Here is a 16,408-nt window from a genome sequence, read left to right on the forward strand (position 1 = left end):
CGCACGACGCCATCGTGAGGAAGACCAGATATCGCGACCCTCCGTCTGACCCGTTAGCGGGGAGAGGAAACGGCGATGGCACCGGAGCACACGCACACACACACACAGAGAGAGAGTGTATTTATGCTGAGCAGGCGCAAATAGTTCAGTACACCATTAAACTGCGTATCCTCTGCCCGAATGTTGATCTTTTCAAATATACGTTACGAACCCATGACGTATCGAAAACGTAAAACACACACCGTGCAAACCGGTAAACGCACGCAAGGGCGCCAGATTGTCTTCACAAAAACCCCGAAGAAGTTCTAATCCCAACTACAGAAACGATCCCGTTGCGTAACAGCGCCGACTCCTTTTTCTTGGACGACGGCGGCCAGTTGGGCTCGATGAAAACAAACAGCACCACCTAACGTCCAGCCAGATATCACCGCCGAGGCACAGATGAGGAGCTCTGATTTTTTTTTTTTTTTTTACTACACAGATCTTCAGAAAAAGGTGCTTTAACTCCACGTTGCAAAAGCTACGAAATTTTGTTTGAAATATCGTTTGGCGTTATTTTTTCGGGGCGAAATCGAATTAATAACGAGGGTTTGCGTCGTTATCAAAACGACATTTTCACCGCGTGCCGGTTTAACAGAGTCGTACGCCGGCACGCTCGACGTTAGCTTCGCGACTCGGTGCCGCCGGCTGTGCAACGTCTACACCCTGCGGGTTTGGACGCTTGGACATTTATGACGCAACCGATCGCCACGTACGAACTCGGTTGCGCGACGTATCAATCTAGCAAATCGCCAGTCAGCGAAGAACGAAACTCGCGAGACAAATCGAAGCGGAGTTTGACCTCTCGAACAGCTGGCGTTAAAGTGTTTAAAGCCGGGTACGTTCAGATTAATCGCGCACGACGCGAGGAATGGACGGGTGGTTTGTGTAACTTTAAAGCAAACGGATGAGACGCAAACATTTCCTCTATAAGCAGCTTAGAGTCAAACCGCCAAACAATCAGCGGTAAAACTCCTGCGTCGACCCGGCGGGGGTCCCTCTCTCTTTAAAAAAAAAAAAAAAAATCACCACACGACTGCTGTGTGCAAAAGTTTCGACATCACAAAGGAAGTCGGGCTCATTTTGGAGAAGCGCTCTTATTTCGCAATACGTCTCGGCTTCCGGTGCGTTTCATCATCTCGTTTCCTTCGAGTCTGGTTTTTTTTCCTGATCAAAACCAATTGGAATTGGCTTATTGCATAAATGCAACGATGACATAAGGCCAGAGAAGCCGTGTAGAGATTTTTCATTTGTTATTTTTTTTCTTTGTTTCACAGGCAGATTCAGGCGGATGACTTTCAAACTCTTAAAAGGAAGTAAGATAATCTGCGATGTGTCGTGCTATCTGTGCAGCGGGTCAAAGGCTGAAGTTTAGAGGCGTGCAACATATCCAAGTCTGACGTTTGCATTTAACCAGACAAACATAGAGACTATCAATTAATCAATATTAAAAAAATAAAATTAAAAAAAAGACAACAAACAGGACAACCTGAGGAGAAACGTGCTCCACCCCCCCCACCGCTCAAAGGCAAAATTTCATACAATCTGACCGTCGTAAGCCCAACATCCGTGTCCACGTTCAGCCTCCTCCCGCACCGTAAGAGCAACCCGTGGAGGGGCTGCCAGATTTAGCCAGAGTTTCATCAGATTTTGTTTTGTTTTTTTTTGCCCGAGCGCGGCCAACATCGTCACCGGCCGGTCGCGCCAAACGTGAATCGTCTGGGCAATCGGTTAAACCGGCGTTTCCCGATCCCACGCGTGAACCGAATGCGAGACGGCCTGGCGGCGAGCTGAGGTGTACTGGTCGAAACGTCTCTCCGTCTGAAACATCTGCACTGATTTTGAGGGTGGGTGTCAGCCCTTCAAATGCCTATTCGATTACACGGAAAACACCGCGATCAGCCAACCGCGGTTCACTCTCTCTCTCTGTGTGTGCGTGTGTGTGCATGTGTGTGTGTGTGTGTGCGTGCACAGCAGGCAGCCCGCAGACTGCAGCTTGGGCAGCTGCCAGTGACCTTTCACCCACCATTCCTCTTCACCTGCAGGGGAACCAGATCAAAACCCGACCCCCCCCCCCCCCCCCCCCCCCCCAATCCACCCTCCTCCCCCCTCCCTCAGCCTCACACGCGATGGACAGTACCAACAAGCCTTTATGTTGCCAAAGCAGACGGCAAACAGCCGAAAACAAAGACGACGGGCCGCACGGTACACTGGGAGCGTTCGTGTTTACCGACCGAAGGAAAAAAAAAAAAAAAAAAGAATGGAGGTAATCTTCGTCTTTGTTTCTATATGAATCTGTAACGCTGATAATGCTGCCGTTGCGGAAACATTTCCCCTTGGTGGATTAATAAAAGTAACTATCTATCTAGACTTTTTTTTTCATGCATTCGCTGTCACACTATTTTTAAAAACATTTTTTTATTGAGAATGCAAACTGGAATATTTACAAAACTACTTTGACTGTATATGAAATCGCACGATACGATAATCCCCTAGAGAACCATGTTAAACACGGTATACGTTCAGCTTCAAACTACCTCCCCTTTCGTAAAAACGTAAAAATAAGGCAGGGTGTGTGTGCAGAGGGTTTGTGGAGCTGGAGAGTGAACAAAAAGAAGCAAAATTGTGGGTCGCACAGCTGAAGAATGAGCTGAAACTTGCTATGAAAGCTCCATAAAGCCGAGGAATGCTGCAGATTCGAGCGCTAACCGTCTCTGGATCTATCTCTAGAAATTACCTCCTTTCACATTGGCCATTTGTTTTTATATTGTCGTTCAACACGTCGATATAAAAACTTTTAATATTCGCTGCTTTCAGATAACTGTAGGCGCCCAGCGAGCTACGAAATGTTGCAGAGAGATTCAATAAAAAAAAAAATAATAATAATCTGGCATGAAAAAGTAAAAGCTTCGAGCGCTGACAAAAATCAATTCAAGTCAGATATTGTGCGAAGAGAAAGTATGAGGGAAGAAAAAAAAAAAAAAAAAAAAAGGAAAAATATAGTGTTTGTCAGGAGTCGCTGTGCCATCGACTGAAAAAAAAAAAAAAAAAAAAAAAAAAAAAGTTTCAGCACACTGTGGATGAGGCCGACAGAGAGGAAAGCAGTGCAAACATTCAGTCGAGCTTGCCCGGTGTCGACCTTTAACCAGCCGAGGCTAAAAAACACAACAAAAAAAAAAGGCTTCGGAGGTGGGAAAGACACTCGGCTACAAAAAGAAGACTTTTTTTTTTTTTTTTTCCTGTACCGGTACATACACAAGCAGACGCAGCTACCCAAACAAAACGGACTAACAAAAGGACGGGGCAGCAGGAAGAGTAGCATATATACCGCACAGACAAAATGCGAGGGAAGAGCGATGGCTGTACGCAGGAACACTGTCCCCCCCCCCCCCCCGAGGTCGAGCAATAAATAATCCGACGGTCCGAGCCGGAGGGGGGAAAAAAAAAAAGAGACTCGGACGGATCCGCGTCCTCGTATGTGGTCGATGCAACGGAAACCACGAGAGAACAGCAACCACGTAAACAACATGCTTTTCCTTCTACTTTCTCTAAAGAGTTATTGGGACATTTCACGGTACGCTCCACCAACTGGCTGGGTTTCTAGGTTTCTAGGTTTCTCAAGGTCAAGTTGGCCCAGTCGGCAAGTTTGTGGGTCGTCGGACTTCTGAACGGGCAGTTGTCATATCACACGGCCCGATAGGGGTCTGCTAAACCTACTGGTAGGTTCAGTAGGCTGTTATCGACGACACGCAGTACATGAACAGGCACACAGGACCGTTGTCATGGTAATAATAATAATAATAATACCAATAACAAACGTGGTTCACGTCGTGACACGGTCGCAATTCGGCGGCGTTGAGGAGAAGATCCGACGAGTCCCCCGGCCGATACGGCAGATGTTACGTTAGTCAGAAAAATCGTCTTTACGTACGCGACTTGGAATGAGTCACCGTTAACTTTTGTTTTCGCGGGCGACGCAAACCGTTTGCTGCTTTTTACACCACGGCAACCAACTCCCTTCTTTCACTGCAGCCGGTAGAGGTCGCAATAAATGTTTCTTATCGGCGCTACTGGCAGCTGCGGCTCGCCCGGTCTCAACACCGGTCAGGTGAAATGAACCGATGATAAAAAGCCTCCCGGACGTCCCGGTAATGTACAGCGGGCCCCTATTGGCCCACGTATTTCGGGGGCAGATTGTGTGACGATCACAGTCGAATCGGCCGGTTCAGTGACGAATTCCACCCCCCCCAAAAAAAAAAACAACAACAACAGTTGTACAAAAGGCCGAATTGGAAAACACCGTCACGCCGCAGGATATTCTAATTCTCTTTGAAGGCTTTGTGGTGAAGTGTTGTTTGTCGTTTCACCGAGACGGATGAAAGAAGCCTTTTAGGAGTGGGGACAAATTGTTATTGGTGTCCTTCATTTGGTTGCTAAGACACAAAGAGTACACATTTACAGTAAAGCAGGAAGCGTGACCCCGCTGCCCCTCTCCCCCCCCCCGACCCCTCCCATACATCAAGAGGCATTATGTTGTACCTCTTTCCAGTCATCGCTCTCCCTGCCATTGTTTCTCGATCATATCCTTTTTCTGAAAAGCAACTGGGAATCGCATGAATCACTGGTAATGAAATCAGTTTTCAACCTCCATGCCGTAGCTATAATCACACAAACCTACAGATTTAAGAAGAATTTCTATCCTCCTATCAGTCAGGTTTTCATCGAGGAACGTCTTTTTTTGCTGATAAACTCCAAGGCGAGACAAAATGCAGCTTTTAGAGCGCAAATCTGTATCTTAAAAGCAGACAATCGTTACATAATCTTATTATATAACCGCGTCGGTATTTTATTTCAATTTGTGTGTTTTTTTTTTTTGTTTGTTTGTTTTTTTATTCCAGTGTGTTGAAACCACATTTCCATATTTCTGACAAAGTAACGAGTCCAATGCCGGGATCGGACTGCACAAAATTCAGCCTCGATTTTTGACAGGATTTAGTCCGTGTCGGCTCGAATACGAGCGTCGGGATCTGCAAACGGCCTCGCGGTGCGGCATGATCGAAGAACCAACGACGGACCGCAACACTCCGACGAAAACTCCGGTAGGTGAGAATTTTTTGTCGTTCTTATGCGCCCGGTGTGCCCAGCTGGCCTAAAATCGGACGGCAGGTAGGAAAAGGCTGCCGCTTAGCCATTTAGCTAGACATTTGCCACGTTTCCTTTTGGAAAAGGCTCAATAAAAAGACACAACCGTCTCGACTCTTTTCATGCCGAGTAGCACTTTTCCTACACCCCCGCGCTCCCACGCTCGGTACGGGCGATAAGCTGAGCACGAGCAGACTCGGGAGGGGAGTGGTTTCGCAAACTGTCAGTCGGTGGAAGAAAAATGTATAAAAAGGAGGATTGTTCCTGCAGCTTCTACAAAACCCAGAAAAAAAAAAAAAAAAGAAACAAGGCATTTAGCCGGCATGCCTCCGGAAACAAACACGTGGTCTAATTACACGATGCAAACGCTCCATGAATCGCTGGCAACGCTTCCATGTTGGTGAACTGCACTGAACTGTGAAAGACGTTCATCTGCCTTTTTTTCTCAGGGTCAACTTCAGTCGAGTAAACCTTGCTCTGGCCGACCTTGTCACCCAACATCTGTCTTATTCAACTCTCCCCCGAATTCCACCCGGGGCCCGAATGCGTCTCCCTCCGCTCTCTGGGACTCAGGATCTCGATGTTTAAATAACAGCACTTAAATGTCCCGCAGCGCAAATCTAAATATTTGCGCGAATAAAACTCTTCAAAATCATCGGTATTTCACATTTCGGTCACCCGACGGACACTTTAAAAGTAAACTCTTTCCCTCCATAAGCTAAAAAAAGAAAAACAGCTCGGGTTTCGGGTATTTGAACTTTGTACGCTCTCTCATGGGAATTCTGTTTCCTGTGTTGACAAGATTTAAAGTTAAATACGGCAGCCCTTTCCTTCTCCGATTTAATACAATTATCCATGTAAAGATGTACCAACTACGGCATTGTTAGGAAATAAACCACGCGATGCTTCTTCCACCAAGAAAGTCGAGCACTAAAGACCTTGTTTGTACGCATCCCATCAAATCTGGGGCCCCGGGAGCAACCGATCGCAGATCGGTCGTGATGTGTGTCTGGGATTTCCGCCATGAAAAACAGCAGAAGGAGTCGAGAGTGACCCGAAGAAGTCCGTGCGGTGTGACCGCGAGGTTTGACCGTCGCCGGTGATAACAGCAGCTTAATTTTGCCACACCAAATGTATCTTCACTCAGCCAAGTTTATTTTTTTAATAATCAGGAATATTGTGAGGAACGAGAAAAAGATCTTTCTGCTCGATTTGCCTCAAAAATATCCTTATTGCTGCGAAAAAGCTTCCTCCGTTGTGGTTCCGATGTGCGACTGGAAGCAGGTCGGGTTTAATAAACAGTAGGCTTACATCACACTCACCTTTTACTTATATTCTGTATTTCACTTTTTAGCCTTAATTGCACCCTTAAGCGCGAAACACATCATCGATAATTGTTAATGGCGCAATATAATGTGTTTATTAATCAACCCCACGTCAACAATTTGTCCTATTAAAACATTTTATATCATTACAACTACATTTAACTGCATTGTTTTTCAACTTTTGTTTATACACCAGCCTCCGCAACGTTATAATCGTTGACAAAAGAGTGAATAAACACTGAAGCCGCGTTCAGACCAAACGTGAAGCCAATTACTCCCGCAGAGCGATGACGTCCGAACGTTCGCTTCACGCTTCGGTCCGAACACACCGTTAACCATGAGCGCGTTACAAACGGTGAAATACTTTCATCTGGATCGCTGAAACGGGCAACACAACCTTCCAGATTTGTTTCTTCAAAACGAAGGCATCTTCAATTTTAAAAGGTGACCATCAATATCGCTTCACGTAGAAATTAAGATACAAAAAAAAAAAAAAAAAAAAAAGAATGAATAAATAAACACATTCGAGGAAGTTTAAATTCATCCAATCAGGGGTGTGGACTCTCTTACCTCGCTCCCCTCCGGTGACGCCCAATGACCTCCGGGTAAATTTCGACCGAGAGACATTTTTTTTGTTGTTTTGTTTCGTTTGGGTACCGACAAAACTCAAAGCTCACTTGTCACTTTGAACGCTCGGTCATCACGCACGCAATGCGGACTCAAGTCAGAAGTAAGCGTGCGCACGTACGACGGGAACAGGAGTCAAAAAAAAATAAAAAAAATAAAAAGACGGCTCCCGGAAAGACGCGGTGAAAAAGAGTCTTAACCAGATCGCGTTAATCCTCTTATGGACTCGACGCATTCGCGGACACGTCCCTCTAATCGCCCCCCTCCCCCCGACTGACCGCCCCGTTGGAGTGAACGGCTGCTCGTTCAGGAGGCACGACGCACGGCTGGACTCTTCGCGCCCCCCCTCCCTCCCAGACGCAGAGTTAAACATTGTCAAACGGAAGCAAATATTGATAAACGCTGATGCAACGTGTGGAACAGCTGCCCTACCAGCTTCAGGGAACCTCCCCCCCCCCCCCCACCCCCACCCCCTAGTCACGGAGAAACCAATTTGCCAAACAAGGATTATGTCAGAGGGAGTTGCCGTGGTAAGAAAAACACACGGAGGCTGTCACCTGGTCGGTCAGAGTTAGTAATTCAATTAGGAAACGATCGCTTGGGCTCAAAACAAACTTCCGGTCTAATCACCGAGCCGCTCGACCGCAGAACAAAATCTTCCGAGATGTCAACACACGGTGAGAATCGACATCGATTTGTGTGCCAGCTGACTCACTGATCTCTTGCAGTGAGTGTAGCAGAGCACGGCCCAACCCAGTACGCCTCATCCTAATTTTTCCACTTGTCTACTCTTGTCTGGAAAGTACTCCGAATGCGTCAAATAAATCTCGAGTTTGGAAGCACACGCAGCCGAAAACCCCTCAACCCTAAAAAAAAAAAAAAAAAAAGTGCTCTGTCGCAGAATACGTCAATTAAAAATAATGAATGGCTCTGAGAGTCTGGGGAAGCCTCAAACACTACCAGTGTGATTATTGCGCAATATATATTTTGCATAAGATGAACAAAGTTGAAACGGAATAAAACGGATGTGATCTTAAGAGGGCAGCCAAGAAATTTTGAAACATTCAATTCAATTTTCGTTCTATAGGTTATTTCATGGCACTTAACACATTGAAGTCTTTACAGCAGAACTTTACAGCATCACACAGAGGAACCCAACAAATCAACAATTCCCCACGTAAGCTAGGAGGGAGGGAAAAAAAACAACCTCCCCTTTAAAAGGGAGAAAAACCTCCAGGGGGGAAGGAGGGAAAAACTCCCTTTTAACAGTAAGAAACCTCCGACAGAACCAGTCTCAGGCCGTCTGCCTCGACCGGGCGGCTGTGAGGGGAGAGCAGAGAGAGAACAGGACAGGATCCCACACATGAACTGGTACTGAATAAACGATAAAAGGAAACGGATTTGAAATAAACCGTCAAAAAAATTGAAGCAACGGAAGCCTCGAATTGAACCCTCTGGTAAGACATCCGACGCTTCTCGTGTGCAACTTCACAGCAAGTTCGCCCCGCTCTGATTGATGCGCCTACATTTTGAAACGAGGAATTTCTATTCTAAATTTACAACCAGAGACACCTTCACGAGCACCACGTGACTTCCCTCCAAAGCCACACCAGACGTTATAGAACACAGGCCGAACGGTACTCCAAGATATTCACACTACAAGTAAGTTAATGAAAGAACGAACAGTATGTAGATCTTAAACGCCCGTCTTAAGACACTCAAATTCGACCCTCCAGAATGAATCCCGGTTGAAAAACTGATCGTCTATGAATGATTCAATTAGGGAAGCAACTCGGTGACTGATTGGATAATTAGGATTCTTAATTCATTGATAAAATGTTGAAAAACTGTTAAAAAATAAAAATAAAAAGATGCCCGTCAACGCCTCCTAAATCTCAAACTGATGATGTCAATCGTTGAATATGTGAAAACACTCCAAAATCAATAGCGCGCAATAAAGTAAAGATATTCTGTTGTTACTGAAGACGGCGAAACAGCAAATCTTCCCAACGTTGAAGCTAAAAATGGAGGAACGCTCGACATTTATGCCCCGAGAATGGCTTCCGACTCCTTAATTATCGTAATAATTGAAGATCGATTGATTTTCTGTCGATCGATTTAGTCGTTTCGGCTCCAACATGAACTCGTCAAAACTTGAAAGTTCACGCAGGGGGAGGCTGCACAGGTTTGCGGAAAGCAGCGCAGGCAGGAAGAACCTCCCGTCGTCTGCAGCCTGAAGTCCGTTTCAAATGTGTGCTCGGCGGTTATAGTTTGTTTGTTTGCGTTGGCGCTCGCTCATTGCCTGTTCCAGATAACCCAGCTAATCGTCGAGCTACGACAACGCAAACAATCTGCAGTCGCTATCGGGACGAAGCGTAAAGCCGGAGTGTGGGAAGGATGGGAAAATCTCATCTCCTGAGAATAATCTTTGTTGTTGTTGTTGTTGTTGTTGTACGTTGGATCTACGGACGTGATGAGCCACCCCGCATCATTTATTAGGGGAATTGTGGTTTCCCCGCTGGAAGTTTGACATTCGAGGGGCTGAATATCACCGGACGGGAAATCTTTAGCACATTAAAGAAGCAAAAAAACCAAACAAAAAAACGAAAAGAAAAGAAAAGAAAAACTGAAAACGGTTGAGATTGAGAAAAAAAAAAAACAGCAGAAATACTCCTGCTCTTACCAACATGCCAGAGAGAGATAACGTATGAAACACCAGGATTTACGATCCCGACGGGATATAAAAGCAGCGGAGGGACATATCGAGTCAAGGAACACGGTGATTAACACACTGACAGGTTGTGTACTTTGAGACGCAGCGTGGACAGAACTGGATATCTGGGATTTGTTGCAGGTCTACAGAAAGCTCCAAAAAAAAAAAAGAAAAAAAAGAAAGTGCATCGTGTCGTGCTCAACTTGTGCACCAAAGCGCTTTCTGCAAGGATTTCATGGGTGCTAATATTTCAACCTTCAGATTGAATCCTTCTACGACGAACCCATCTTGAAATAATCAGATCAGAGCTTCGACAATTGTTCCGCTGATTAGTCGGACAAAAACTCAAATGAATTCGGCAATATTTGCAATTTAAGAACTTGCACAATTGGAATCGGAGAAGTTGTGAAGGGTGTTAAGAGTTCACAACCTGTTCCTGTTGCGCACAAACGGAGCGTATCGCAGCCGCGGGCATGAAACAGGTGGAAGGGAATGATTCGCATCGACAGGTATTCCAGGGTACGTCGCCTGATCAACGTCAGCGCCCGTGTTTATTGCGGTCGCTGGTGACGTCGGGCATTTGCAATCTCGCCATGGACCTGAAACTTGAGCAGAGAGTTAGAATTTCTAGTATAAATTTTTTTGGAAAACAGAAAAGAAGTCACAGGGAGCCGAATCCAGTGATCAGGGGTGGTGGGGAGCTACGATTGTGTTTCTGCAGGCGAGAAACTCATTCGTTTTCAACACACTCTTGAGTTGATGCACTGTTGCCATGGCGCCACGGCTCATGTAGTCCGCAGCAAATGTTTTCGCCCCCCCAGACGCCTTCGGATTGGTCAAAGCAGGAACTCGGTGTTGACGGTGTACCTCTGGGGGACGAATTCACGGTGACACAACCCCCGAAGACCTTCTGAAGCGTTTCGAGAGGTCTCCGTTGGCAATTTCCCAAATTTAGTGCAAGATTTGATGTTTCTCCGCTCAAGTTTCAGGTCCACGGTGAAATCGCTAAATATTCACGTAACGGCGGTCACCGAAAACACGCGCAACTCAGGTGCTGATGTTGATCAAGCAACGTTACTTGGGTGTATTTACTCACGTAATTTATAGCTTCCTCCCGCTGCGGCTGCAACAGGAACGGGCTCGGAAAACTTTTGATGTCACCTGGTTTATAATTAACACCGAGATACCGAGTAGGTCAAATATCCTGTAATATCATCCACCCATATATTTGGACGGTGAAGAGCAGGTGCTGCTGCTTTTAATCTCAAACTTATTGACAGTAATTGACGGCGACAGTTCACACCCCCCCCCCCCGATGAACTCGAGGCCAAAAATCTCATAATCTGAACTGCACGCTTCCCATTTTTAATCTATTTTTTGTTGTTGTCTCGTCTTGGTCATGAAAGACAGGATTATTGCGCGGGATAATCTCGTCCGGAGTGTAGATCATTTTCTCTGTCGCTGCCTACAACTCCGGACAGATTTAGATGTCTGGGATGGACAACGACGCCGATTTTTTTTTTTTTTTTTTGCGTGAAGATAGGCATCGTTGGAAATATATCCCAATCCTTGAAACGCCGGGCGGGGCAAAGTCTGGAAACTGAGCGATAACCGAGTTCGGAGTTCTCAGAAGACTTTCCTTCTTTAACTCCGCCGCGGCAGCAAGGCACAGGTCAAAGGTCAGGACTCCCCCGGTTAACACCCTTTCCGCTAATACCACTGCGAGGCTTCTCCTCACTGGCAGGTTACCCGACCTGCTTCGCGGCGTTTCAGCCGGCGACGGGTCCCCTCGGTTCAGTATGACGGGTCGGATTACATCTCTTCTTCTGTAGCCGGCACGAGCGAGGTCACCGGTTTTAAATGAACTTCAAACTGGCATTTCAAAAGGGAGCGGGGAGGACACCGGGTTCACACTCCTCCGGTTCACAATTAGGGCGGGGTGGTTTTTAAAATTTGGCTTTAGTAAATAGAACATCTGACACTGAAAGTATATTCATAGTGTTGTATTTGAAATGGTCTTTTAATAGCTCAGATTGAGAGAAAATGAAATAAGAGACGAGTCACAGTGCTTGCCCCCTCGTCTCCGATATCGCGGCTCTATTACGGTAATGGATTGTCAAACTGCAGCTCGGCCAAACCGAATCAGTGAAGCGCCACTGTTAGCAAACACGACGCCACCCTGGCGGTATCGTCGCGGCGATGTCGGCGTGCACGCTTACAAATACCGATTTAACCCGTGTTAAAAATAACGGGTGGAGAATTAATCAAATGAACTACAATCTATTCTTGGTTTGCAGTTGCAGTGTGCAGCTCGGGTTATTTTCTAACTGCATCCAAAAAGTGCGGACTGACAGATGGGAAAATTGTTGCACAATTTGCTGTTCCTTATATTGGACATCTTCAGAGGTGACAAGTCGGCCGCACCTACAGCCCGAAGTCATGTAGCCTGATGTTATGATTCAGAAAGAAAAAAGAAAGAAGCTTTTTAATCCAAAGCAGTCGAACCAGCCGGCAGAAACGCAGACGTGACGTTTTATACTAATTACAAAGCTTTCTCATTTTCTCCATCCGTTTCCTGAATAAACAACACAATAAGAGCACTGTCCTGTAAAATATTATACTCGGGTTAGTCACAGTTTGTGCCTCTCATCATGTAACGGTATTACATTCAACTTCAGAGCAAAGCGCTTGAATATACCCGACCATCCTTAAAAAAAAAAAAGGGAAATAAAAAGAAAGAAATCACCTTTTAAGAGTGCCGACAACACTTTTGAAGATGTTTCCTGAAGCCTAAAAGATGTGTCTAAGCCTCCAGGCTGAAAAACATTTCCATCTGTTGCATAATAATAATTTAAAAAAAAAAAGATTTTAGACATGTTCTCAACATAGCAGGAATGACATCATGTCTTTGCTCTTTCTTATATAAAAAAAAAAAATACAAAAATACAAAAACAAAGCAGTAGGTTGCAACAACATAGAAAATATTCAAAAGAAACATGAACATACACGTAGTTGCCAGGTTAAATAAAACATCCCTGCGACAAGTCCATCTTCATTTAGGTTCTAATGACTTGTTTTGATTAAAGCTGTTTGGGAGAAGTGTCGATTTAACCGCATGATCACTTTGGAGGGTGTAGTTTGCGGTGCCCTCGAGCCGCTTCTCACATTCAGTGGACCTTCACCGATATAAATAGGGTGGACAAAACAATAGAAACACCTCTCACCTATAAAAGATGACAATAACATGTTTCATTTTGGATCAAGCTGCCAACTTTGCTCGGATTGGAAAAAGTGGTGCAACTTGGAAAGCACCGGTATATGTGACCATATATTTTGTTTATTTTTCATCCTATGGCGTCATGGGAAGAGTGTCAGGGGATTGTGGGAAAAACCCCTCAGTGCAGTGGGAAGTGCATTTTTGAAAAGTCTCAAGAGTTGAGGGATTGACGATGAGTCTGACTTTGTAAATGAAGTGGGATGAAGTCAAAGTAGCTCACGGCGGGGATTAAACTGACTTCGTGACATGTGCAGCCCCAGCAAACCTGAGATGGAGGAGGCTGTTTACAAATACTTTGACAGCAGGATCAGAATTAATCAGCTTACTGTCACCCGAGATGTTTTGTTTACTGACTGCAGGAGCCTGAGCAGCCTGTAGTCTCTGTTCACAGCAGTGTTAGCGGTTTTTTTTTTTTTTTTTTTTTTTTTTTGATGCTTTCTTCATTAATTATTTAGTTTTCTCAAAGCTCAAAAACTCTTCCAGATGTCTTGTTTTGACTCCTAAATATATTAATTTGACTCTATTATATGGTAAAGAAAAGCGTAAAAGCCTCACATGAAGCTGGAACCAGCAAACGTTTTGACAATTTTACTTTGAAAAGGACTGAAATTATTCCAACAATTAACAACACAGCTGTCGACTAAGTTTCTGTGGCACGATGAATTAATTAACCGACAGATAATTTGAATTTGAACTGGCCTCAAACGTGTGCGTGCGCGTGCGTGTTTACCTTTTCGTCTTCCTCTCCTTCCTCTTCTTCCTCCTCTTCCTCCCCTTCATCCCCTGCTGTCTCCTTGTCGTATCCCGCGTTTCCATCGTCCTCAACGTCGTCCAAGCCGTGTCCGTCGTCCCCGTAAACTTTAATGTCCAGTGCCGCCGTCATTTCTTCTCCCTCGGACAAGGTGTGCGAGCCCGACGACGACGACGAGGAGGAGGAGGAGGACAGGCTCGCGCAGCTTCCAGACGCCAAAAAACGCTCGCGCTCCATTCTGTCAACTTATGACGCGACGTCAAAAAAAAACGTAGCTGCTAATTAACCTGCCGGCGCACCTGCACGGTTCATTTTGAGTCGCGAGCCCACGAAAGGACAGTATTTTTTTTTTTTTCTTTTACTGGCGTAAAAATAAAGTGACGACGCTGCCAAAAGTTAGTGCTATCGATTAAAATAATGTGTCCGCCCTGTTTTATTTCAATGTCACCTCCGGGTCGACGTGTCCGCTTCACTTAAAAGTTGCCTCTGTTTAGATTTAGTCGCTCATGACTTTCGCTGCAGCAGCGTGAGTCCATGCTGTCATGTCACTGCCCTCATTACGCACAGCTACGGCACTGCTGGCCAAAAACAAGGCCCCGCCCACAAAGTACGGGCGCGGACCAATCAGTTCGCTGCAGCTGCCAAACCCAACACACACACACACACACACGGTTTTAAGCATCTTTAGATATGCAAGCTGACCACTCAATTTAGTGAGAATAATCAGTTTATTATAATATATAGAAGTGGAAGAAGTACACAGGTTATTTACTAAAGTACATAAGTACAAAAATATTAATACTGCAATGTGAAAATACGACAGTAAAAATTATAGCCCTGCATTTAAAACCTTATTTAAGTAAAAGTAGCCTACTAATACTACAAAGCAAACATTTTCCACTACGAGAAAAAAGTCCTGCATTCAACCCGAAGGTAAAAGTACTCCTACTTTAGAGTAAAAATACTGAAAGTTAAAGTTCTGCATTTAAAACCTTACTTAAGTAAAAGTGAAAATACTCCACTACAAGTAAAAGTCATGCAGTTAACGCTAAAGTAAAAGTGTGCTCACCGGAACAACGTCAGGTTTCACAGTTTAAACTTCTTTGAAAGTATTTGTCATAAAATGATTGTGTCCCTCTGCACACTGTATTATACTACAGCATTATTACCCCACATGGAGCTGCAGCCAGGCCTCAGGCTCACCATACTGAGAGTCCACTAGAGGGCCCTCCTCCACAAATCTGCAACTGCATCTGCAACTAAAGTAAATAGAAAAGAATGTGCATCTATAATGGTAACTAACCTGTTGTTTCTAACATACACCTAACATATCTGGACATTCAGACACAGTTTAGAAAAAGAAGGAGAAAGGCACCAAGAGGTTATACTTTTTTTTAAGGCACGGTTCACATATTAATGAGGGTTTTTGTCTCAGAGGTCATAAACATGTCATTCAAAAATTCAAATGCAACTCAAAGGATGAACCAATAAGAGAGAAAATATTATTTACAGCCCCCAAAATACAGATAACAGAAGATATAAGAATTCGAGAAGGTTTGCGAGTGATTCCCTCACGTTTTTCTGCCCTGGGTTTTGACTCTAAGGCTTCATATAGTTTGATCTCCCTAATCTCACTATTTATTTATTACTTAGCATATTTGAACATCACTCAAATAGAGAGCAGTACATGACAGTAGTAGTACAGATACACACACATCAAGCCTTACATAAACTAAACATATTAAACTGGTTGGCGCATTAATAAGTGACACAGCATTTACATTTGGATTATAGATGTATCATATCTTTGTGTCACACCCAGTTCTTAAATATCAAACAGAGCTTAAAATCTAAGACAAACACACACACACACACACACATGTTAGAACAGCTATCTTTGTGAGGACATTCATTGACATAATGCATTCCTTATAATCCCTAACCTTGACCTTAACCATCACAACAAAGTGCCCAACCTGGAACCTTAACCTAATTCGAACCATAACCCTAAAAACCAAGTTTTAACCCTCAAACAACCCTGAAGGGGTGTGACAAAGTCCTCACTTTGTCAAAATGTCCCCACTTTGTCGAAACGTGCGCCCACCGATGGTCTAAAAAGAAAACTGGTCCGCTCAAAGATAGTTGTACAAGTACACACACACACATTGGATTGCCTCATAAAACCGAACCGTATTTGAAGCACAGCCAGTTTACAGTCAACAGCACTAAAGCTGTCCTGTTCATCCGGAGTCCCACATGCAGTGAACCTCAGAGCTTCCCTCTTTTAAAATCCTTATCTCCTACATTATGTCACGGTACACTGAGCTCCACAGAGTAAACACACTTGCGAGTGCTGAGCTTTTACACACGGTCATTTCCTGACCCAGTGTTGACAGAGTGACGTGTCGACACCAGAGAAAGTGTTCAGAGAGATCTGCTGTAAATGGCTCATCAGGCCCAACAACACTACAGTCACACCGACCACATTTATTATCCCTGACAACATCTGCCCGAGTATTTCCGTGTTACTTAAC

General features: G+C 44.7%; 1 protein-coding gene across 4 annotated transcripts in view; it reads right to left on the reverse strand.

Annotated features, from left to right (window-relative positions):
* Positions 1–14,469, reverse strand: part of mast4 (microtubule associated serine/threonine kinase family member 4) — a 95,518-nt gene extending 81,049 nt beyond the window's left edge. For all 4 annotated transcript variants that reach the window (XM_069167943.1, XM_069167935.1, XM_069167952.1 and 1 more), the window contains exon 1: positions 13,854–14,469. In XM_069167943.1, coding sequence (XP_069024044.1) covers positions 13,854–14,111 — 258 coding nt within the window. In that variant the 5' untranslated portion in view covers positions 14,112–14,469. The remainder of the gene's footprint in view (positions 1–13,853) is intronic.
* Between the last annotated feature and the right edge of the window lie 1,939 nt (positions 14,470–16,408).

Source organism: Embiotoca jacksoni, unplaced genomic scaffold (assembly GCF_022577435.1).
Source record: "Embiotoca jacksoni isolate LCO1_2020_lvr unplaced genomic scaffold, fEmbJac1.0.p SCAF_10, whole genome shotgun sequence".
Taxonomy (NCBI): domain Eukaryota; kingdom Metazoa; phylum Chordata; class Actinopteri; family Embiotocidae; genus Embiotoca; species Embiotoca jacksoni.